Consider the following 24214-nt stretch of genomic DNA (forward strand, 5'->3'; position numbering starts at 1 on the left):
GTGCGAATAAAGGTATATTGCAACATGGAATTTAATGTGTTTTTATTACATTGCAAATAAAAAGCTGGTTTTAATTTTGTGCCACGCTGTGGAAGTGGGATGAAAAAAGTATCGTCTAACTGCAGAGACAACATGGGGGAAATTGAAGTATCGGTTCCGTCAGTTTGAATCAGCATGAGTATTTTCTTAATGGAATTAATTTACTCACTTGAGAGTTAGCTATGGATTCTCATTAAGTGGTGCATCAAAAATTAATGAGATTTTCCTATCTAATCTTAAAATTGGACTAAAATATTAAGGAATTATTAGAATGCAAAAGGAACCATCTGTCCACAAAAGATAAAATGATTTTGCACATGGCTATGCTTACCTTAGGGTATTCAAAGTAGTGTTTAAACTGGTGCCAAAACAAATTATTTAGTATTTTTGGATGTGAAGCAGTCTTTTTTAAATAACTTAAATGCGAGTTTATTTGGTAATTGTATATGTAGATAAAATACCTACATACATATGTACATAGCAAAAAAAAGCGCAGTTATTTGAAATTCTTTATTGAATATATTTGAATAATGTCGGTAGATTTTTAATAAACTTACTAATAACAGTTTTTTAAAATTATTCGAAATTTAATAGATTGACTGTAAATATACATACATACATACATTCACAGTATCTGTTAATAAGAAAGAAATTAAGAATTGCAAAACATATGTACATACTATGAGTATATAAAGATCTGTAGAACTACTTTTACTTAACGATTTTTTATTGTAACTCTAAAGTTCAGAATCAGCAATTCAACGTTTTTACTTTATTTTCAGCAGAAAAAAAGATTTGATGAAATTGGTCGAAATGTTTATATACTTAGTCTTTCTATTTATCAATAATGAATTCTGGGTCTTGATATGTGATTCGCATCTCCTGGGGATTCTCATAAATGATACCCACTGGCGTTACAATAGCACTCTTCATTATGTATTTACCAAACTTTTGTATTTGCATAGCTGAAATACTGTCTAGAACCCAATAAGGTGACAGATATATCCGATCATCTTCAGCTCGACGCTTATCGCCAATTACATATTTCGCCTTGTAGCGATTCTCTGTGAGCGTGGCGCCGCCCAGAAGTAAAAGTTCCTTCATGTTATTGAAATGTACGGGACGACAGAGCGAGGACACATAAAAACTTTCCATATACCTGAAGAGCTCACAACGATAATGAACCCCAAACGCTTGGCGCTCAGTACGACATATCTGTTTAGATTGTTCAAAAATATTAAAAATTATATTTTGTTTTAAATACCGTGGGGACTTACCTCAACGGCGCGTGAAAATGAAGTTAATTCGTAGGCTTCTTCATTCACCCATTTTCCAGCTCTTACCGAATCCAATATCCAGTTGTATGTAACAATCCAGACGCCGCGCATTAGTCCCCGCAGGAGATTGAGTGTGCGCCGTGGCTCCAAACTAATCAGGTGAGTCGTCCGTGGTCCCACAGTTGGGTCGAGACGTACACCACGAATTTTTCTTATTGCCTGTCATCGAGCACGAACAGTTTTAGTTTGCGTGTAGAATATGAATAAATTAATATTATGATGCTATTTTTAAAAGATGTCTTCACTAATGGGGGAATACGTAGCTTGGCACGCCGGAACGCATTAATTTATTCCAACATCTTTTTTTAACTCGAAAGTTTATTCAAAAAAGGATACGTCACAATGAATTGTTTATAAGTTCTAATAGCAATAATTCACAAGTATGATGATATTAATTACGATCAAAGTTTTACAACTACGTTTATGTTTTATCAATACAAGAATATAAAATTGAAACATATATATATATAAAAAAGTAACAATTGAAATCCAAATTGAATAAACTAAAGGCTATAGTCAAGAGAATATAGTTTGCAGTTGTAGGCCGGCTATAAATTGGTTGTAAAGTTTTGTGGCACATTACCAACCTGATGAATCACTTGTATCTGCTCCTGGTGCATATTGGTGTGTACCAGGGTGCGAGAAATGCGACGTCGTTTTTTCGGCGGAGGCTTCTCTTCCGTATTTGCTGTTATTTTTTCCTCTGAGCCGACTGGCGTCATGAAGCGCTCCGTGGTATCATTATCTTCATCGGTAGCCTTTGCGTCCTCATTGTTAGATTGCACAATATTCTCAGTCGGGGGAGGGGCCTTACCACTATTAGCTTGCTCAAAATCTAACGTACTACGACGACCTAAAGTCTTAAGTTGGATGGCTTTGAGCATTGCCTCGTCACCGGAGCCATTCATGGTGTTAGCAACTTCCTTTTTTTTATAATCAGTTGATGGGGTGGCTGGAGCAGCCGCCAGGGTACGTCTGCGTTTATTGGTGGAGCTGTTGGGCATGGTGGCGCACAAGCTAGGACGTGATTTTTTGCATGATTTCGGTGGTGAAAATATTATTTCCTCATTTGGTGTAAATAGTTTCCGCATCTTTGGCTGCGAAGGGGTTACCTCAGCCGTATTATTATTCGTATGGTTTGCGTCGACTGTTGACGGCTGAGCCACCGCCAGCGGTGTATCCCTACTACTCTTATTCAATGTGGGAGGCAGGTTGTCTTGCTGCATCATCGCTAAGGAACGACGTTGAGACGATTTGTTGATGCTATTGATACGTTCATTTATGAGTTCTATATCCACGCTATAGATCGAGCGTCTGCTTGGAGCGCTGCCGGGTAACCGCGTGGAACTAAAAACTGGCACTGGTGTGTGCTCACCATCGGTGCTATGAATGGACGTTTGAGTCATCACATTCGTCAGTAGATTTCTATCAGAACCTTTTGCTGGGGTATCTAAATTGGCCAAATCAGTGCTGGATGTGAAGACACTACGACAGTGAACGTTTGATATTTCCATAGATTCTAAAGTGTATACAGTGGCACGTTGTTTTGGCACGATTGCTGCGGATTGCTCGACGCTTACTTCTAAGGACATTTCCATGCAATTGGTTACATTTTTGACCACCGGTTCAGCAAGTGTTTCCTCGGCAATGGACTGCACAGATGGTTTCTTGCAAACCTTCGGCGTGCTCGGCTCTACGACAGAATTTGTTCCGAGACTCATTAAGCTACGACGCCGGGTCAAACGAGGCTCAGGAATCGTTTCACCATCAACAGTTTTATTATCCAGTGTGTTGTTAAAAACGTGCAAGGAACTGCTGCGTCTTGTCATTGGCGCTGGTGTGGTCACAGGCGCCAGCCCCACGGAGCTGCGACGACGTGTCATGGGTCCTTCAGACCTTGTTTCTGCAAAGCTCAAACTTCTCTTGGTTCTCGGCTTATTGGGTGGTTGTACGTTTGGCGAATCTCCACTGCCATTGTCATCAACATGCTCTTGCTTTTGCTTTGAAGCTGTCTGTACCGGCGTGAACTGACCGCTGCTAATTCTGAAACGATCACAGCTTATAGCTAGTGGAAGTTCTGAGTTATTCGTAGGGCGACAAACCTGTTAAGTAATTTAGTAGCTGGTGATTCAGCTGACGCTTCGTCGCAGATTGCGTGAATTTGTTTGGTGAGACTGAGCGGTTTAAAGAAATGAGTAATGTCCTTCTGTAAATATATATATAATCATAACTAGCTCGGATGTGGCCACGTTTTTCATAGCTACATACCTTCTGCCGCGACGTTGGAGTTGATGTAGGTGTTGTGGTTTCTGAAGTAGTATTGGCTTTCTTAATAGCAGTCTTTTCTCTTTCAACATCCTTGGAGCCTGTAGGCGTGCCACCTACTCGCTTGCGTGGACGTCTATTAAGCTCTGCACCGGGTTGTATGCAACGAACGCGCTAAAACGGTTTCGAAAATAGTAAATATTTATATTAATTTACGTGAGCGTGTTTTCTTAACCAAAAAATTTTAAAAACCTTCATTAAAGCAAGCATAAATACAAAATTATAAGCATTAAATATTGTTCAAAAAAAAATATATGAAGGCCGTAATGAGAAAAACATTATATACTTTTATACAGGGAAAAATAGGATTAAGCAAACGGAAAATTTAGGTTTTCACAAAAACATACACGATTATCAACATTTGGTTTGGTTTAATTGCATTCCTAGTCATGTAAACAGTTTAATGGATAACTTATGCTCCTGAAGGAGTTAAGCCAAATTTAACCTTCTTCTGTACTGATAAGTTTTGATCTTATTGTTGTCGTAACTAAATCTGTCAGTCAACCAACCCACGATGGCTTTGTCTAAAAACACTGTTTTATTTGTTTTTTAACTACGTGCTATCAGTGCCGTTACTGGCGTACTGCTGTATGGCAGCACGCCAAACACCTGTACATCTGCACTTTTGTTTATTATACCCTGTACTTAAGGGTAAAAGAGTATTATGATATTGTTAAATTTTTGTAATCACTTTACGGAAGGAATGCAGGTTCCCCAAGTCCGTAGCTTGTGTTATTTGGTGATGTACCCAAAAAGGCGATTTATTACAATTCCTCCAATTCTTGGCATTTGGGTGTCATGTTTTGTATTTATATACATTACTTTTAAAGATTATTTACCCAGAATTATATATTATTATATGACTAACTTAAAAAGTAACATTTAAAAAATTAATATTAAATTAATTTTACTGATTCGATTACAGGGTATATACGAGTCGGGCGCTTGCGTCTTCTGCACTCTAGTTAAAAGCGGGTAATAGTGGTATTGCATAATCATACATAACATTAGACAATTTAAAAAAAGATTAATAAAATTCGTTAATGCGTAATATTTATTTTGAACGCAGCGCGCATAGCACTTTCTTTGTAGCCCTGGTTGCCTTAACGTGAGCGACACAACTCACTAGTAGCCCTGCGTCGCTCTCAGCACATGCGCAGTTCAGATGAGAACATAGCGGCTCTGCCTTATAAAAAAAATGCTGTATGTACGGCTGACAAGTGGGTTTGCGACTCATTCATCGCTTGCCGCCGTGCTAAATTAGTTGTTAATTGTAACAAACAGTATTACGCGTTCCAATTGTTAATTTTTAGTAACATTCAACATTTCGTTAACATTCCATCACATTTTAAAAACCATATGAGAAAGGAAGCGATAAGCAACAAGTGGCAATGCTGATAAAGTTCAAGTTAAAAGAATCAAAATAAAACGCGAAACACATTCTGAACAGCAGTCACACATCTACACCCAACTAAATAAATAATAATAAAAGAACAATCTTCTGATTGTATTCTTAAAAAAATTAATGTCTACGCAAATACACTTCTACAAATCACTGCGCTCTGTGGAAGCAAAGAACGTGGCACTTTTCTGTCAGCTCTTCGGGCTGCGCATCTGTTGTAAAACTTATGCTGTGTGAACTCATTGTAAAGCCCTTTGCCATTGAGGAAAGCTAGGTGTACAATTAAGGAACTGTTTTTTTTCTGAGACGAGTAGAAAGACGACAAAACATCTGCGCAGCTACAAAGGAAAGAGCGAAAAGATGATTCCCGGCTACGGACCCGTCACGCAAGCGCTGCTTGGCACTCTGCTCACCTGGGGCCTAACTGCCGCAGGTGCAGCGCTTGTTATCTTTGTGCGAGGAACACAGCGCCGATCACTCGATGCTGCCCTAGGCTTTGCAGCAGGCGTCATGATTGCTGCATCATTCTGGTCACTGCTCAATCCGGCCATTGAAATGGCTGAGACATCAAATCTTTATGGAGTTTATGCATTTATGCCAGTGGCCGGCGGTTTTCTGCTGGGCGCCATTTTCGTCTACGGTTGCGACAAGTTAATGTCCTACCTGGGTCTGAACAGCACCAATATGATGATACAAATGACACAATCGAATAAAGATAAAGCAGATATTGCCATTGATGATCAGAAGCGAAATGGTGCCACCGATCGCCACGTGTCCAAGAGTCTTGACAGTTTCTCTGACTGCCTGAGCGTACAACACAGTGGTGAGCCACGACGCCGGAAGAAGGGTGGCATTCATGAGGTGGAACAGTGCACATATATAGCTACCCAGGAGGAGCAACGGGCTCAAGAGGCGCTGTCGCAATGGAAACGAGTCATGCTGTTAGTGGTCGCTATAACGGTGCACAACATACCCGAGGGTTTGGCAGTTGGAGTAAGCTTCGGGGCTGTGGGCTCCACCAATTCTTCGACATTTGAGAGCGCCAGAAACTTGGCAATTGGCATTGGAATACAGAATTTCCCTGAGGGTTTGGCTGTGAGCTTACCCCTGCATGCTGCTGGCTTCAGTGTGATGCGTTCTTTGTGGTATGGACAGCTGTCGGGCATGGTGGAGCCGATATTTGGCGTACTTGGTGCTGTGGCTGTAACCTTTGCCAACCTCATACTGCCCTACGCGCTGTCATTTGCTGCAGGCGCAATGATCTACATTGTAGCCGATGACATATTACCGGAGGCGCATGCTAGTGGAAATGGAACGATCGCAACGTGGGGCACAGTGGCTGGATTTCTGATTATGATGTGTCTAGAAGTGGCGCTTTCGTGATGGGAAAACAACAAATTTGTATATAGGTGTTCCTGTTCGAGTGATGATACCTCTTTTCCTCCAGTCCCTGCACTCCCAACAAATTAGCGTAATTTTTAAATTTGTAGCGTATATATTGTACTCTAAGTACTTAATGAGCACTTCTAAATGTAAATAGTTGGCATTATGTATTTACACATATTTTTTACATTACTTTCTTGTTATACATATGCATGTATGTTTTCTTGTATGAGTTGAACAATCTCAACAGTGCGATTGCTAGGAAAATTGCTCTGTGTGTTAACTTATGTGTAACCTTAACTTATTTTATAAAAACAACAACGTCGACAAAGATGACAACGAAAACGACGAGTCTGTATCTGCATTTGTGGGTTTCTGGCGAATTATGTAAATGACTTCACCGGCAATTGATATATAATATTCTTACGAACTGCGCAAACATACGTGCATGTGAACTAGGCTTTAAGTTGTCATCGCCTAGTGTATTTCAAACTGTGTAATATTTAAGCAATAAAACATTACGTATATAAGCTGCAACGTTCACATTTGCATCTCTGGTCATGGGCGAGAATTATTTTATATTTTTTGCTCCTACCATCCTCGCCCACGTTGATAAGCGGACAACAAGGCCAGAAAGTTACAGGTAAATTAAGTTAGATAAGAGCAGGAACAACGCACAACAATAACATGTCACTTAATATTTGCTGGAAGTGATAAGAATCTTCACGTATGATGTACTTCTGTCGAGAAAGCCATACTTATAGATAGTAGTTATGTGTAGCTTTGAAATATTTGCCTATGTTCTTTTATATTGCTACGTGCAAATTCAAACGGCACCACAAAAAAATTCAAAAGCGCATGGCTACAAATTATATGTGAACTTGGTGAATTATTTTATCACTGTAGACCATATTGTGGGAAATTCTTATCTGAGTCATCGGAAATTGCTGATAATGTTATTCTCTTAAATTTTATCAAAATGTTGGCACCTACATACGAAGTACTTAATCAATTTTTGATTGTTTTAAATGTTTTATTACCTTGTAGTTTCAAGTGGCCTAAAGCTAATGCAGCGATTTTTATTTATGATGTCGTCTGATTTATTACTGCAGCCATAAGTAAGTCTAACTCTATGTATGTATATAAATTTATTTTCGACTTACCGACAATTTAGGAAATAATTCTGGATATTCATAGAGATGTTTGTTGCTAATGGGAAACATTTCAGGAGGGCACAGCTTCCGATGCATTTTACAAGCCTCAATCCACAATATTGAAACTACAGGAACGTTCCAGCTACAAGCTTTCTTGTACGTTGATAGCAGGCCGTCTTTGAAAACGACATGTGTAGTGGTGCTAAATGGAAAAATTCATCGGGCGTCAAATCTTAGTCAATAACTGCATTATTAAAAATAACATACCGCAGCAGTCGATCATTGACTTGAGCACCCATTTTGGCAATTACAGTTTTCACACCTTCCGACCGATTGTCAACTCCAGAGCGAACCTCAACGTAGACAATTACATCCTTTAGTATGTCTGCTAATGTCGGTTCCGCCGGCGGATTCCGTTCCTCAGTTGTAATAATGCTTTGTTCCTCGTGGGGCACATCGAATTGTGTATAAGCAGCCTTGCTGGGACTTCTGTAAATGCGATTTAGATTATTAATACATCACAATTATCTAAGTGGTTTTAACTGACTTTAAGGCACGTATGGCACGAGCGCGCAAAAATGCAGACGGGCTGTTGAGATCACGTTGCATGCGCTCGAAACACGGATCTTGCTTGGACTGTGTTGTAATGGCTGGGATTGAACATGTGGTAGTGCTTCTGTTTAATAAAAGGAGGTAGTTATTATAAGTCGACCTTACTGTCAAGAGTTACATTGGACTTACTTAATAGCACGCATGTCCAGCTCTGCGCGGGAATTTTCCAAGTTGCGTCCAGGTGCCTCATTTTCCATAGTTGTCTCTTGTTGAATCTTTGCCACTGGGGCAACGAGCTGTACAGTAATCGCGCCTTTGGTAGTTCTTGGCTCCATCGGAATATGTGAGACATCGAAGTCCTTGAACTCGTCATTTGTATCCGAGTGCACTAAGAAAACAAGTAATAAACTATATTAAATATTTATCGATAGCGAAATTCGTATGACCCACTGTTCAACCAATCATTATCATTGGCTTTGTTCATTGCGCTACGCCTGCAATTATTATTGTGGTATTTTTTTTTTAATGTTATTTGCTACTAATTTTGAACTCTCTACCTAAAATTAAAATCCTTTCGATTCTAAAATTATAACAACAATTAATACAATGCTTACCTGTTGTTGAATTGGCCTGTTGACGAAACTTATTTAGCAGTTCCAAGTGCTTTTCTTGCCGTTTGTGTGGAGTACTCTGCGCTTCGCTATTGTCTGTATTTGAGTCGGAATTCTCCTTCAACGGCTGGCGTTTAAAGGTGGCGTCGCGTTTGCCACCGCGTTTTTGTTTTTGTGCAGCGTTTCCAACCACTGCTCCGTAATGCTTTGTTTTCCACGAGGGCACGCAGTGATTGAATCTTTCCATCGCTTGCATATATTGCAGCACCTAATAAACCTCAATTGCACAGTAGTTATTGCTGCGAACTTAGCCAAAGAATATTACAAAAGCGCGGTGGAGTGTTTATCCACCATCCTATCGAATATATCGATATATTAAAAAAAGGCGATTGTCGATGTCAATTTGGTATGGAACTCGTTGGTAAAGTATCGATACCTCCACATTAAAATACCAAAATGCTGCTAACATAACAAAATATTGCTCTCAGAACTTCTGAGTCAGAAGTGGTAGAGAATGCTGAAGAAATCAAACGTGTCGAAAAAGTAACGAAGCTTTTTCGTGTATTTTAAAATATTGCGAACTATCGTCAAAGGTATTGTTTGCAATCGTAAAAGTTGTTGTTGGCTAACACTGTTAGTCTAACAGTAAAAATTTTACTGTAAAATTGATAACAGATGTGATATTTATTTTTATTTTATTTTATTTAGAATATCAACAATAATTCTGTCGATTATATAATATAACTTAATATAACAATTTAAACTAAACTTAAAAGATAAGAAAGCCTAACACAAAGCTGTACAATAACGTCTATTAATGCCTCCGACACGTTGGGGGAAAACACAAATTTTATGTTCATTACATTAATAAAACGTTTATTTATAAATATGGCTATTGGCTAGCTTCGTCTATTACAGTTTTTTTAATAACATGAAAACTGCTCATTTGATGGACGGTTTCTATAACAGGTGAATAAAAACACTCGTGTAAGCATATGTATGTATGAATGTATGTACTTACATACATACAAAATGTATATATGTATGTATATTTTTACGTATGTCATCGGTTTGTCATTCTTTTATTCATGAGATTTAAATATAATTTTGCTATATTTTAAATAACAATTATATACTAATATAGTAGTACCTCGCAAATTTCTATAGAAGTTCTCACAGAAGATGAAGCTCTTTATGTTAATAATTTTGGCAATTCAATACTGCTGAGAAAGGGGCCACACACTATAGACCTATGCCTATCAATTGAAACAAACGGAAAACTTTCTGTTTCCAATAACTTTCTTTTAATGTAATCATGTTGATATGTTTTCACATTTAAAATTCGAACTTATTTACATATGAAATGTATATTTACAGCAAAGTAGCAATTAAAGTAGCAATTAATTTGCTTATGACATTTATGCGTTCACTGTGCGCTGCTTTTCCACCGAACTTTAATTTGCACACCTTTTCTCCAGGACATCTTCAGTCTTAAACGATTTAAAAAACTATGGCAAAATTTTATATTATGTATTATTATAAATTGCATAATCTTTAAATCTTTCATGCCTAAAAGTATGGTGCAATAAAATATAAAAAACCGCATTATTATAATAAATGACGAGCATTTGTTGCGTGGTAACGGCTGCATTTCGCATTAACCGGTCGAAATGTACTCCACTAACAAATCCATCAGTAAATCCATAATTATAGTGTTTGCTTTGACTAAATAATTTTAAAATATTTCTATGCGAAGAATAAATTAATTCCAATTGCGCTGTTCATTCTGCAATTAAAAAGATATACATATACCTATAGAGTCCGGAGAATTTATTTATAAAATCACTTATTTAAATCATACCATGTGCGCTGATAAGGCTGCGCGCATCCCACAGAGAGAGCTGCGATTGCGAAAGTCGGTGTTGTGGGGTGTACAGCTTATAGGGGAAGTAGGAATGATGAAAAGTTGCTATCGGTATGGGAGGCGTGGGTTGGGGCTCTCCAGCCGCCAAAAGAATTTGCTGCTGTTGTTGGACTGAAATTTTACGCGAGATCTTGGGCTCCTTCTTTGATTTATTTGGGCACTGCTGCTTCGAAGACTTGATGAAATTTGGAATGCGTGCCAGAAGACCGCAGTAGTAGGGATCATCCTGTTTCTTGCGCTGTTGCGTGCTCTTTTGCCGCTTCTTGTCTGTGCAAATGGGCGTTGGTGTGGCCACCTGGTTGCTATTATATATCTCGTAGTCCGGCTATGGATAAGGATGTGTATTTAGCATTGGGCGGTAGAAATAGGAAGTTGCATTAACAGATACCTTTGGCACGTATGGACTCTCATCGAGAAACCCGGCACTGAAAATGCTGCGACGCCCTTTACTCGAGTTGTTGGAGTTATTTGAATCATCGGAAGCGGCAGGTGTCGGATATATGAGACCAACTTGACTCTCAATGGTGGAATACGGATCCTCACTGCTGTTGGTCAGAGGCATGCGCATGCCCAGGGCATCCAGTGACTTGGGTAGCGTCTGCAAGCGATTCTTCAGCATATCGATGGCTACAACATTAATGACCAGTATCCAGAGTGGCGTATTGATTAGATTATTATTTGACTTGACCAGCGAGACGGCCGAAAGACATTGTCGCTCCAGGCGGCTGCTTTCTGGATAACTGCGCGAGAACTCGCGATTTATGTTGGTCGTATATTTGCGCATGTCGAAGAGCTTAGCCGATGTGCCAGGGGTTAAGGCCATTTGTGGCATTTGCATGATGTCACCGCCGATGACGGTCTCCTCGTTTGCCAACGATGTGTTATGGACATAGACGTTGCTCTTACCATAGCGTTTAATAAAAATATTTCCAATATCGTCCATTTTTATTTTGAAACCTTCTCCAATGGATTTTTTGATCACTTTTGTTTCGGCATCTCGCATAGGATTCTCAAAGCCATTCAAGCCAATGCTGTAAGAGATCAGTCAAAGAGTGAGAAACTGTTAGGACTTTTCCCATTTTTCCGCGTCACTTACCGTACACCATCGAAACCGTTCTTGGAACCATTTATAGTTATCACAGAGGAGCGCGCATAGGCCTTGGCAACGCGGCGATTTTTCTCAAAGACAATTATCTTTGCCCATATTTCGTCATCGATTTGCGTCCATTTGGCTAGCACTTCGTTGATATGATCCTGACATAGCAAAAAAGATTGAGTATAGGAAAATGAATCATTTGATAGACTAGCAAACTTACTCTAAATAACTTTTCGCGATCAAGCCACACATCCTCCTCTTGCTCGTCTTGCCCGACGGCATCCAAATTATCCAGGGAACGAGATATGATCTTCCGGCGTGAAATCATTTTTGTTTGTGTGCGTGTCTGAGTTGATTCGGTCTCTGAAATGAGCGTTTTCCAAACTGTTATTTCATTTTCGACTTGGCCAAATAAATAATTATGGCACCTACAACTTCTAGTCAGCGCCACTGGGCACGGCCCTGTCTCTAAGTAGCGGCACGTTTTATAATATAATGAAGTTCTCGCCGGTGCGAATGACTTTTGAGAGCGCCTTAAAATGATTAGATCTAGCATTTCGTCTACAACAAAATTACTTGCGTGTGTGGAAAGCGAAAAATGAATTAATTGCATAAAAAAAATTGACTTTTATCCACTAGAGATTAATAAGCAATCGACTGAGATCTGTAAGCCAATGAACTTGGTTTTGCAGCCGACAAACAAGTAAGAGAAAAATAATTCAAAAAAAAAAAAACAGCATTCGTTTTTAGTATGTATATACTTATTGTACGATAACTATGCTCCTTTGTATGTCTGTGTGTTTGGCCAAAAATAATCGTATCGACTGATTTGACAAGTTCGTGGCTTAAGTTTCGAAATTTGTGTGTTTGTAGGTATTCCTGTTAACAAATAACTTTTTTAAATACAAAAAATACGCTGTTTACATATTGAAATATCAAATAGTAGCACAAATTATCAATGTCACTGCCTCTAATTGTGAGCTGCGACCACATTTATTTTATTTAGTTTTTTACTTTGCATTTTTTTTCGTCAGCTCCACTTGCACCGCATTTCAATTACTCGGTTGGGTTTTCTTGAATTTATTTTATTCCATTTCGTTGTATTGAAAAATGTTCAAAGTCAAACTATTTGCTGACCAATGTATGGTGACAAAATCCAGCTACATGGCACTTGGCATGCATGCAAAGACGATTCGCCAGTTATCAGGTGTATTCGCGGTCACACACGTGACTTGACTTAATGTCGCCAAACCAAATGCGGTTTATCAATAGTGAGCCATCCAAACATGTATATTTGTTATTGGAACGAAAGTGAGTCTGACATGAGAGCTGAAACTATTGGCCTAATCGATAAGCCCAGAACAATTTATATGCTATATAGCTGCTGCTTCCTACAGTTGTCACAATTTTCGTGCTCACCCAACTATTGCATAGCTAAGCGTTTACATTTGATCTATTTTATGTGTTTCTTAACACCTTAGACCGTTTGCTAATGGCACACATAAAGTTGACAAATAAGGGCAAAACATGCTCTGCAGTCTAATTAAGACACGCACTGCATTTAATTATGTCGTGAATGTTCCATTTTAAATGCACTTCAATGGCTTAGAATTATTTCTCAAAATCAGTTGGGGGTCTTCCACATCTAATGTACCGCTTTCATGCTTTCTATTTGCTCTTAGCGTTGGCGTTATGCGAGCAAAATGTCTAATGAACGAGTGGTTTAATTAGCAATCCCCCCGACAAAAAATCAAATTAACATAAAACTAATATATATATGTCACGTATGTTGAGCATGGGCTGAGCAGAACTGTGTGCTTAAGTTTGCTGGCCATAAAGTCAATATGTCCAAAGATTTGATTAGTTCTCTTGCCAAAAGCGGCGGCTGGGTTCAAGTAAGAAGTGTTGGACTTGCAAAAAGCAAAACAAATATCTAAAAAATCTGCTAATTTATTTAAATTAACGCTTTCCATGGTCTTACCTAATATAGGCACGCCTACAAACTCTGGGTTTAATTGATATTTGTTTGTTTGACCTGTATGTCTATGAGTTATTGGATCTATGCTTGCACACTTTTATTTGTTCTTCCCCGGCTAGTATTCTTGAATATGTAGAGTGCAGATTTCAGTCGTGACTCAATGGAAAATGAAGCCACATACTTAATTATTGCCATTGAAAGACAATGTGACCTTTTCGTATACGAATGCCAAAAGGCAACATGAGCTATGCCTTTGACTGAATGTTTCATCTTCTATTTTAAAGCGATATGATTAAGTTCGCCTTTGGCTGCTACGAGTACGTCAGACTTTTCGTTTTTTATTCTGGATTTGTATTGTATAATATGCGCATAACATTTCATTCTTTTCTCCGTTTTTTTTTTTGTGCTTTTTACTTCTTCTGTTGATATTTGTTGCTAATATAAAAAGATTTTGTGTGGCGAACGTGCTGTTGATTTTTTGGCGATGATCGCATGCACACGCACACTCACACACACACACATACACACAGGCTCTCATGAAATTTAATTAGCTGGCTGGCCTTTCAGCCACAGCAGCCGACACAGCCGCCGTAGTCGAGTAGAGCGCTGCAAATTGACTGTTATTGAGTTTTTGTTGCTTGTTGTTGTTATTATTTTCGTTTTTTTATTTCGGCATCTTGGCGTTGGCTGCTCAGCATGTTTATTATAAAATTATTAAAACTAACTGCATTAAAATTTAACATTTATTGCATGAACATTATTTACCTCAATGCTGGCTGTGGCCGACAACAACACCAAGAACTGCTACTACTACGAGCGAACAAAATAAATATTTAAACATCACTATTCAGTTAACTATTGTTTAATAATAAGCTGTGCAAATGCGGCAACCACTTAAAGGGTTTTCGCGTTACGTTTTTAAGCTGTTAAAAGTGCATTAAGTGTTAATTGAGAGACAAAGAATGGCGCGCTGTTGATTGAAATGCGTCACAACAATTAAGCAAGTTCGTGTCTTAAGTCTGTCGTTTTCATGGGCAGATTTTCCGCATACCATGCCTGCAATGAGGCATGTCTTACTACATATATTGTCTATAAAACTAACATGGGCTCGTACACATACGAGCATGGTATATAAAACTCAATTTCATTGCAATTAATTATGTAACTTGCGATTTCAAGGCCTCTTACGCAGTCGGCAAACGCAGCTAAAACGGCAGTTTATTTTTAGCGTAGCGGACATGCCATTGTAAATTCTGTGAAGTCAATAAAATACATTTAACTGCAAGCTGCAAAAGAAACGAGAAAATAATAAAAAAAACAAAAAAAAAAATACGCAAGCAACTGTTCTGTGCGTGCCTGCGTTGGCAAGGTCGTTGGGTTTTGGTTCTTGCATGGTCGCGGTCATTTTGAAAAAGGAAGTGCTGGTGTCTGTTCTGTTCTTTGTTCGAACTGGGTAAGCTGCTTAAATGAAAACTCGTTGTAGTTGCTTCTGGCCCCTTCCCGAGCCTGCGGCTGCCTATTATATTTGTGCAATTGTAAATTGGTTTATGAATCATGGCGTCAATTGCGCAACTGCTAAGCTCTTTGGCATGTGCCACAAACTAGTTTCAATTTTGCGTTCTGACCGCCTTTCAAAAAGTGCGCCCAACTAGATCCGTGCCGTTTAAGATACATATACATACACACATATATCATACTTGTACATTGTTTGCTTGCCTTCGAAGTGACTTGTCAACCTCAAGTGGCACACGAAAAGACCCACACCCATGCCATGCTGCGGATAAATGTAGTTCACACACATATGTATGTACTTACTATACACACATACGTATTAATACATGTACTTGTATATGAAATTAATGAAAATAAATGTAGCTGGCCAAGTGCCCGCCCGACTTGCTGCCGCCTTTCTGTTTGTTGTTCATTTTTGCGCAAGTTCTTGGCGAGCGGCAACCTTGAAAGTACTCTGAAAACCGAAACTGAGTGAGCTGTGTGCGTGCGTGTGTGTGTGTGTAATATGCATTGGATCTCTTACATATGTAAGTATTTTTTTATCTATGGCAGAGTATGTAGTTTGGATTGGCTAAAAAGCTTACACTATTTTACCTTTTACTTGCGAAGGGTGAAAGGTTATAATGAAATAGTTCAGGTGGAGCTACCAATAATCCTGTCATGGATTTAATTTAAGAGCCATCAGATTTAAACATACTAAGATAAATATTTTCTGAAATATATACAGTTGTCGACTAAAGGTTATTATGACTATTTCTACAGACGTATAATCAGTATGTGTATATAACTATATACAGCATTTGCAATTACATATAATTTTGGTCAGTTTAAAATATTTCCGCAAACATTTGTAGTTTTTGAGTTTAAGCGCACTCGGCTATAACGTTTCGGATTTATTACCTTAATGAGAACATTTGTATACGGGTTTGAATTTTTGAATTTAAGAACAGCTTATTCAAAACAAAAATTCTATGCAACACTTTTGCATTCTGTGCTTATTGACTTGCAAAATGTGCTCACATAAATTAGGCTAAAATATGTACATACTTGTATATACTATACCTATTCAAAAAGCTGCCGTTCACTTGTAAATGTCAGTTTAATAAAAATAAAACTTGTTTCTGACGCCTTTCAATTAAATTTACGCGCCAACAATTGAAACAATTCAACAATTTAAACGTTCCTTTTTGCAAAGCGTTGGACCCGAAAGGCTTTTGTAAATGACAAACCGATTAATTTTATATCAGTAACAGTTACGGCTAACCCACTTAGGGCAAGCGGCATGTGAATGATGATAAACAGATTGTATTTTAATGGTGTAAATAAAAAACAAAAACAAGAAAACAAAACAAAAAGTGAATTGTTTGCACAATGACGTCTTGGTGTCTGTAGCGCGCTGATGAAAATATCTTTGGCACTCATTTGCAAACAACAATGACAACAACAACAACAACAGCAAACAGCATAGATGTGTGGCATGTTTACAGACCTACATACAAGTATGTACATGCATACATAGATATAGATGCATACATATATCCATATATTGTTGTGACTCGGCACTTTATTATTTTTTCTTTCATGTGAGCAAAGCGTAATACATATAAATGAAAATGAAAATTACAAGCACACGGTGAAAAAAAGGGGTACGCAGCATAAAAAAAGAAGCCAAGTGTGTGACATACACACACACAGAAGCACACATAAACAATATTCGCTGTAATGTGTGAGTTTGCATTGTTATTACATTTTTTTTTTTGGGTGTCGCCTTGGGCGGCAACACACATGAACACGAACAGATGTCATAATACCTACGAATAGTCTAACAAATATTGTGCGGCTTAAATTAAATTCAAATTGATTATTTTGTAGCTTGTTAGATTGACTTGGTTGGTTGGTTATAGGGAGCGCTACCAGCCAGATAAAGGAAATAAAGTTCGTGAACGGAAACTGAAACTTTCTAAGACAATTCATATAAAACAACTAAGTGTATGATCAGACAAGTAAAAAATCTGCAAACTGCGAACTTAACATGATGTCATGATACAATTCAATTACAATTAAAAACAATCCAAATTGCTTACTAAAATATAGTGTTTTGAGAAATAAGGTAGAAAAGCAACAAAGTTTTTCAACTCAGAGTGTTTTCGCACCAACCAATTCTATGGCAAATATCGTATATGATAAAACTATTGTTTTTAATGAACCCATAACAAAGTGAGGCACTTTAAGAAATTTATAACTACAATATTTGGTGACAATGTCTTTCTTTTTTTTAGAAATGTTGGAAAACTTTAAGAGAAGTTGATTTTAAAGCTGAATTGCCAACAAAAATGGGCTAGAAATTTAACATAATTAGAAACATATTTGTCATGAGTAAAATAAAATAACATATTATTTGATCAACATACTAATAATACTTTAATAGCCCACTCTGGAAATTTTGTTACGCAGAGATATTGTCGTTTTTGCAAGGGAGAGATACTGAATATATTTAAATGAAATCTAATGTATGTATATTAATCCTATATTACGAACAAAAACGATTCGAAGAGGATTACAAAAAATGAGCTCAATTTTTGAACTAGTTCTGAAAATCCATTTCATTTCTCCCGTACAGATTGTACTTCTTGGACCACGTGTCGTATGCGCAATGTCCATGCTGTCACTTCACGTGCATGTCACCCACCCATCAATTACATCATCAACGACAGCAAAAACAACAACAAATGCCACAGCAGCTCTGCAGTGACAGACATCGCACCAAATCTATGACGACGGTGCGCCTTTCTGCGGTTGAAAATCGGTCGGGCTCAGCACAACACAAAAAAATTATAAATTCCAATTTTCACTTGCATTTTCTACAGCATGGCTTTCATAATCTGCCAGTACGTATGTATGTGTGTGAGTATATATGGTATATATATATATATTTTGCTCATTGCTTTTGCTTTTGGTGGCCTTTGATGCCGCTGCTGTTGCAACTGTTTGAGAATTCTCACAAAAATATTCGTGCCAGGAAGGCGTGAAAGAGAAAAGACAATTACACAGCGCTTTCGTGTTGCTTAAACTTCCGCTTTTGTTGTTGGCATTTTCTGTGATTGTTATTGTTTTTGTTTTTTTCGAATTGAGTTATTATTTTTATATTGTACAATATACTATATAGTCAGCCATTGTTTTTACGTGTATATAGACATACATAAATATTACTTGCAAAATTTTGCCATGTCTTTTACAACTCTTGCGATTGCTTGTTGTGGGCCTTTGTCCAATGTTTTGCGCACGTATTGGCATTGTTTTGTTTAGCTGTTTTTTGTTCATATTTGTTGTTGTTGTCTATTCTTAGACTTTGACAAGTGCCGAAAAATATTCTATAAAAACAGTATTATTATGTTTAAGAACAACATGCTGCGATGGCTGCTGCGACTTGTCGCCTAGCGCGTGATTATAATCGCTGACGATTTTTGCCATGTTTATTTTGTTGTATTTCTACAATTCGGAATTGTGTTTGTCTTGGGCTTGCGCATAGTTAAGTGGATAGTTGGCCGCTTGCTAATTAAATGTTGCTCGTTATGCTCAAAATAGAAGTATGGCGTCGATGGAAACTGCAATTACTCATCAGTTGAGTAGACAATAGAGATGTGCGTGATCTCGCGAAACAACAAAAAAAAATTAAAAATATGTGGAAGTGTGGAGGAGGTTGAGATGAGAAAGTGCGACGATTCATAGAATTTATGGGAAATCCTACAAAATATGAACGAATAATTGAAGATAATCAGATTTGAAGATTTATTTGAATTAATTGTATACAACTTCTTGTAAATTAGCTTCTTCTATATGAATTGTTAGCTGGTCTAGTTACAACAGAATTGGTTTTAATTAATTGGCTAAAAATTCGATTTCATAAACGAGCACAACTCTCATGAATATCTAAGAACATAATGTCATTTGAATTTGTATGCAAATTTGGATTCGGTTTCTATGAATCACAATTGCATTCTCAAAGAGTTCAAAATGCAATTACGTCATTGAATTGCACACCAAAATCAATGAGAAAGTGTATGTATAGTATCTGTGGATGCGTCAATCAATGTCAGTATTTGACAATTAAATACAAATATTAATGTAACCGATTTAATGATGAGTGAAGAAAAGGCGGTACTTCCAAGTGTGGAAACTGAATTATTTATATTGTTAGGCGCAAAATATTGAGAAGAGGAAGCAATGCCCAAAAAGTACACAAAACACAATTATACAAAAAATTATTATAAAATAAACAGCAATAACAACAGCAGTAACAGAGCAGGAAGAGACGCATAACAACAACAACAACAAAGGCCACACTCTTAACACACTGCAACAGTAGCCAAGTTTTATCATCAACTTCGGACAAAATATGTATGTATGTGTTTTTTTTTTTACAAGATATGTATGTATTTCTTGTCTACGCTTAATTGGAGTTCATTAATTTAATTTTATTTGAAATTGAGCTGTTTGATTGTGGCCCGGAACCTGATCGCCATAAATATGTGCGAGCGACCACAATAAATTGTTAATTAAATATGAAATTGTTGGCTATTCGTTCACATAAATCAGCACTTAAGTCACCTACAATTGTAATCATAATGAAGTGTAAAATTCTATCAAATAACAATAAGTAAACAATTATATGTATATATAGAAATGAGTGCGCATATTTTGGGGGTCTATATATGTACATATGTATGTGTGTGTGTGACAATTACAAAAGATTTAAGGAACGAACTGGTTTCTGCACGTAATCATTATTTGTGGACATAAGCCGATATAAAACGAATAAAATTTAAAGCACAATTTGAATTTAAAACTGAACTGAAGTTGAATCTGAAGCTGACCCGCACATGCGACGCCTTACAGCCGTCATCCAAGCAACGTTTAAGCCATCAAATCAGTGGAAACTAGGCCAATAGCCACACCACAGTTCATGGGCTCTCGGCTCTGCGCTCCGTTCTGTTCTAGCTAAAAATTTCGCACTGCTTTTTAAGCAGAACATGCAAATGAGCGACTGTGCAGCAAAGGGAAGACAAGAGAAGAAAATATTTGTTTTGATTTTAAAATTTGTGTGTCAATACGGTGGCTATTTGCATGACCCTACATCTCTCTGGCCCATTCGACTTTTGTGAGAGCTTTGCGATTTCATAACAAAACAACGGCACACACTCGTAGGCCAAAGACCTCCAGAAAAAGTGGTGATAGCCATCTGTCGTTTGGGCACTCGGAAATCACATGACGTAAGGGTCGATGCTTTGATGCTTCCATTCTTGACGGGGCGTTTATTGTGGGTTTCTTTCTTGGGTTGGGTAATTTATATGAGTCTAACGTGCTGCAGTACATGGCGCAGATCGCATCGTCGAATCTGTGAGTCCTTCTGTGTTTCTTTGTATTCCACAATACTATATATTGTATGTATCAAGGCTAAAAAAAAATTTTTACAGCTTTTGACATTGTATTAACAAAAAACTATGAATTTATAAATTAATGTTAATCTGCTGAACGGGTTTAAATTCACAGAAACACACACACACACACACACATCTACGTACACGCATATGCGACTGAAGGTTGCAGAACAACAGTAACGGCCAACTCCACAGTTTTCTTTACATTATGCTTTATGTGTGGCAGGCATTATTATTTGTAACTACTATAACAACTATTGTGTGCATGCAATGCATTAGTTTATATTTCAAGCCTAAGAACCTTTTGTGCCTTGCATGTGCAAACAAAAGACTTTAGCAACGAACTTGATTTTTTTATATTAGTTTTTTCTATAATTTACATGTAAATGCCCACTAGCTGCTTAGCGTTTGTTTCAGTATTCTTAAGCTTTTATTTCACACTCATGGACAGCAACTGCCGCTGGGCGAGTGGCCTTTAGCACATCACATATTCATTTACAGACACACTCGCAAGCTTGCCTGCAGGTAGCCCATAAAATTTATATGCTTTAGATCAATGCTAATTAAAAGTTAATGCTGACAGCTTGTATATTTTTTGCCGTCTTTAGAAACTCAACTTATAACGTAACGGCGAGCATGTCGTGTAATTAGCAAAGACTGACAAATTAGAATTTTTTCTAAATGTCAAGGTCGTCGTTATTGGCAACAAGACAATACAATAATTTCTCATTTCGAATAACAAACTAGTGACGCTTCAATGTGGTCAATTATTTATTTACTTACCCAAGCTATATCTCAAATTATCCAAGGGGCTTTTGTTGCTGATGCTGGACAAAAAATTCACTTAACGTGGCTGACGCACTGAAGAATTTGTGTTTTTTGATTACGGCTGACTGTTTCTTTTGTTTCTTTCTTGTATTTTTTTTTTTTAAATGTAAAATGGCAAAGACGCCCACAATCAATCAACAAAGTTGTGTCTCAATGAAAATATTGCTTTAATATTAAGATTTAAATTTATTGTGGGTTTTGTGTGAGTTTTGATTCGCTGCTTAGCACAATGGTTGATGGTCTATCTCTATGGTTTTCACAACACGCTGGGGCGCTAGAACTTTTGACGCGACATGGATGGCAACAACGACGACGACAACAACAACGACGACAATGACGACGAAGATATAGACGACGAATGCTGCTTTGTCTGCTAAGATATAGCGCGCGCAAGTACCGCTCGCCTCAAGCTGCGTAGTTCAACTGACCAAGTAACGGTGAGGCAAGCCACAAGACAGCAGTAGCTGCAGCAGCAGCGTTTTGGCCAAAAGACTGGCAACCGGCCAGAAGTGCCGAAGTCAAGTTAACGAAGACGTTGCTCGTGTAGCTTGGTATTTGGTTTAGCTTTCGTACGTGGTTTCGGCAGAGCTTTCAGATGCTTGGGCACAACGCTCCGATGTGGATGTGGGCACGCTCGTAGACCCGTTTTTAATTTACTTCTAGACTGATTTACATCTTTTCGCCAAGAATAAAAAAAGATTCAGCTAAAGATATATTCGCATAAAGAAATGTGCGTAGCCGAGGCTTGTTGCTCGATGACGCACTTGTTTCATTAATGCTGCTCAAAATCTAAAAAAATACAAATAAAAATAAAAATGACTCGTTAAAATTGTAACCTGCCTTGGTATTGGCACTTACATCACACGCTTCTCTTCTCCTCGACTTTGTTTCAATAATTTGTAGCACTTTGTAGCGGTTCTGCCAATTGGTGCGCAATTTAAACGATATCGTTTATTTTTAGGCGTGTGAATTAGTTTTGATTTTATGCTCCCCTGCTCTTGACTTTTTGGCACCGTTTGCGGATGTGCGGGTATTTCCCGGCTAGACTTATTGCTCAAATGGTTCACTATACATACTCGTATGTATGTCGCTAGACGTTCTCAACACGCTACAAGACACAAGCCACAAATTTCAAGCTACTTTATTTGGCGGCAGTTGTTTTGATTAACTAACTGAGCGACATAATTCAGCAGTTTTGTACATTTATGGCATTTGGCTTATATGGCGGCAAATAAATGCAATTTTTTTTTCTAAATGTTATATCAGCACAACATATCTTACAACAGCTTTAGTAATATGTTAGTTGTGCTGACGGCATGATTCATGTTGGGAAGGAGCGTCACACCCCTATGGTGTTGTGGCCGTTAAGGTACACAAAAGTAAAAGTTAAATTTATTTATATATAATTTTTTATAAATTAAACATTTGTTGATTGTGAGTTATGCTCACTTTTAAAATAAAAGCAAGTACCAACTTAAAAATAAAATATTGTAATAAAATACAATTTTAAAAATTAGTAAATAAGACTTTTCGCATATAAACGAAATATGGAAAATTCTTTTGGCTTTTGACAAGTTTTATCACTAAATTTGTTTTAGACTCCATCTCTTGTAGGAAGATCAGTTTATACAGCCCGGTCTGGGTAATTAAATTTAGTCTTACAAAATGGAAACATTTATGTTCTTTTATTGTTAAAGAAAAAATTTTGTAAAAGTATATTTTTCGCTTCCAAAGTTTAAATGAATTCAAAATATGAAGAAAAATATGCAAAAGAAGCGCCGGTTATAACAAATTATTTATGTGTTTTTTGAACCCAAACTAGCGAACTCTTGCGAGCGCCCTCGCGGATAGCTACACTTCAAAACTGTTCGCAGGCATGGGAAATTGAAAGTTTTTACAATTATTCACAAGTGTTGCTGGCGCAGAATTACTCAGTAGTCAATCAGAGGCTATCGAAACACGCTAAAACCCCAGCAATTTAAAAAAAAGGTTGATCAAGAAAACATAGCAACCAATGCTGCAATCGTTTTGGGTTGTTGTGGCCCATGGCTATTGTTATTTTTTCAATTAAAAATGGGTGAATGGTTAACACTGAATTATGCGACAACCGCGGCAATCTGCAGACCAAAACGTTGCTGTTACGACTAAAGTTATTATGATTATTGTTGTTGTAGTTATTGTTTATGGTCCGCTCAGGCCTTTGTTTTATTAATCATTACAAATTACTTTCGCGTCGCCCTAAACAAATGAACAGCTAGGCATGTACGTAGTACATAAGCAAAATGAACGACCTTGCTACATAAAAATTAAATAAAGAAAGACAAAAAAAACAACAGCAGAAATAATTTGCGACTGTCAAAACAAATACCGAATAGGTGCCAAAAAAAAACGAAGAAAATAAAATAAAAAACCAAGAAGCAGTGACAACGCATGTGTCATGATAAACACTTGAAAAAACCAAAGTTTCATTAAATTACAAAAGTTCGCTGGGGGGTTTGTGCAGCAGGGCACGTCTGCAATATCTGTAATGGCACAATGTTTGTGATATAGGCAGAGCGTTGGATCAAAACAAAATAAAAACCGAAACAGCACCAACAGCAACAACAACAATGACAACGACAGACACAACGACAGC

General features: G+C 37.6%; 3 protein-coding genes across 4 annotated transcripts; 1 reads left to right on the top strand and 2 right to left on the bottom strand.

The window, feature by feature from the left end:
* Positions 1 to 745: 745 nt before the first annotated feature.
* Positions 746 to 9105, bottom strand: LOC115624604. Of its 2 annotated transcripts, none has more exons than XM_030519353.1 (10): positions 8807 to 9105; positions 8382 to 8580; positions 8188 to 8316; positions 7908 to 8129; positions 7650 to 7842; positions 3645 to 3815; positions 3479 to 3582; positions 1964 to 3419; positions 1317 to 1535; positions 746 to 1254 (listed from the first exon to the last, which is right to left on the bottom strand). In XM_030519353.1, exons 1-10 carry the CDS (start codon positions 9057 to 9059, stop codon positions 874 to 876), a joined length of 3327 nt encoding a protein of 1108 aa, XP_030375213.1. In that variant the 5' UTR covers positions 9060 to 9105; the 3' UTR covers positions 746 to 873. The 2 variants fall into 2 exon arrangements, with proteins under 2 accessions (XP_030375213.1, XP_030375220.1); XM_030519360.1 differs by lacking the exon at positions 8807 to 9105 and adding an exon at positions 8643 to 8738.
* LOC115624617 (zinc transporter ZIP11) lies at positions 4947 to 7023 on the top strand. The gene has a single exon (XM_030519372.1). It carries the CDS (start codon positions 5464 to 5466, stop codon positions 6484 to 6486), a length of 1023 nt encoding a protein of 340 aa, XP_030375232.1. The 5' UTR covers positions 4947 to 5463; the 3' UTR covers positions 6487 to 7023.
* A 1479-nt stretch (positions 9106 to 10584) lies between the features above and the next one.
* Positions 10585 to 12156, bottom strand: LOC115634753. The gene is made up of 5 exons (XM_030532644.1): positions 12044 to 12156; positions 11824 to 11981; positions 11116 to 11758; positions 10665 to 11052; positions 10585 to 10589 (listed from the first exon to the last, which is right to left on the bottom strand). The coding sequence occupies exons 1-5, from the start codon at positions 12149 to 12151 to the stop codon at positions 10585 to 10587; spliced, it is 1302 nt and encodes a 433-aa protein (XP_030388504.1). The 5' UTR covers positions 12152 to 12156.
* Between the last annotated feature and the right edge of the window lie 12058 nt (positions 12157 to 24214).

The sequence above is a fragment of the Scaptodrosophila lebanonensis genome, unplaced genomic scaffold (assembly GCF_003285725.1).
Source record: "Scaptodrosophila lebanonensis strain 11010-0011.00,11010-0021.00 unplaced genomic scaffold, SlebRS2 tig00000001-arrow-pilon, whole genome shotgun sequence".
In the NCBI taxonomy this organism is placed as follows: domain Eukaryota; kingdom Metazoa; phylum Arthropoda; class Insecta; order Diptera; family Drosophilidae; genus Scaptodrosophila; species Scaptodrosophila lebanonensis.

Bases quoted from the DNA above. Each gene is read 5' to 3' on its own strand.
- LOC115624617 (XM_030519372.1), top strand. From the start codon at position 5,464: ATGATTCCCGGCTACGGACCCGTCACGCAAGCGCTGCTTGGCACTCTG.
- LOC115624604 (XM_030519353.1), bottom strand. From the start codon at position 9,059: ATGCAAGCGATGGAAAGATTCAATCACTGCGTGCCCTCGTGGAAAACA. The intron at 7,843-7,907 runs GTATGTTATTTT...TTTTCCATTTAG, and splicing joins GTCAATGATCGACTGCTGCG to CACCACTACACATGTCGTTT. The intron at 3,420-3,478 runs GTTTGTCGCCCT...TGATCGTTTCAG, and splicing joins GCTACTAAATTACTTAACAG to AATTAGCAGCGGTCAGTTCA.
- LOC115634753 (XM_030532644.1), bottom strand. From the start codon at position 12,151: ATGATTTCACGCCGGAAGATCATATCTCGTTCCCTGGATAATTTGGAT. The intron at 11,759-11,823 runs GTAAGTGACGCG...GATCTCTTACAG, and splicing joins AACGGTTTCGATGGTGTACG to CATTGGCTTGAATGGCTTTG. The intron at 11,053-11,115 runs GTATCTGTTAAT...CCTTATCCATAG, and splicing joins AGAGTCCATACGTGCCAAAG to CCGGACTACGAGATATATAA.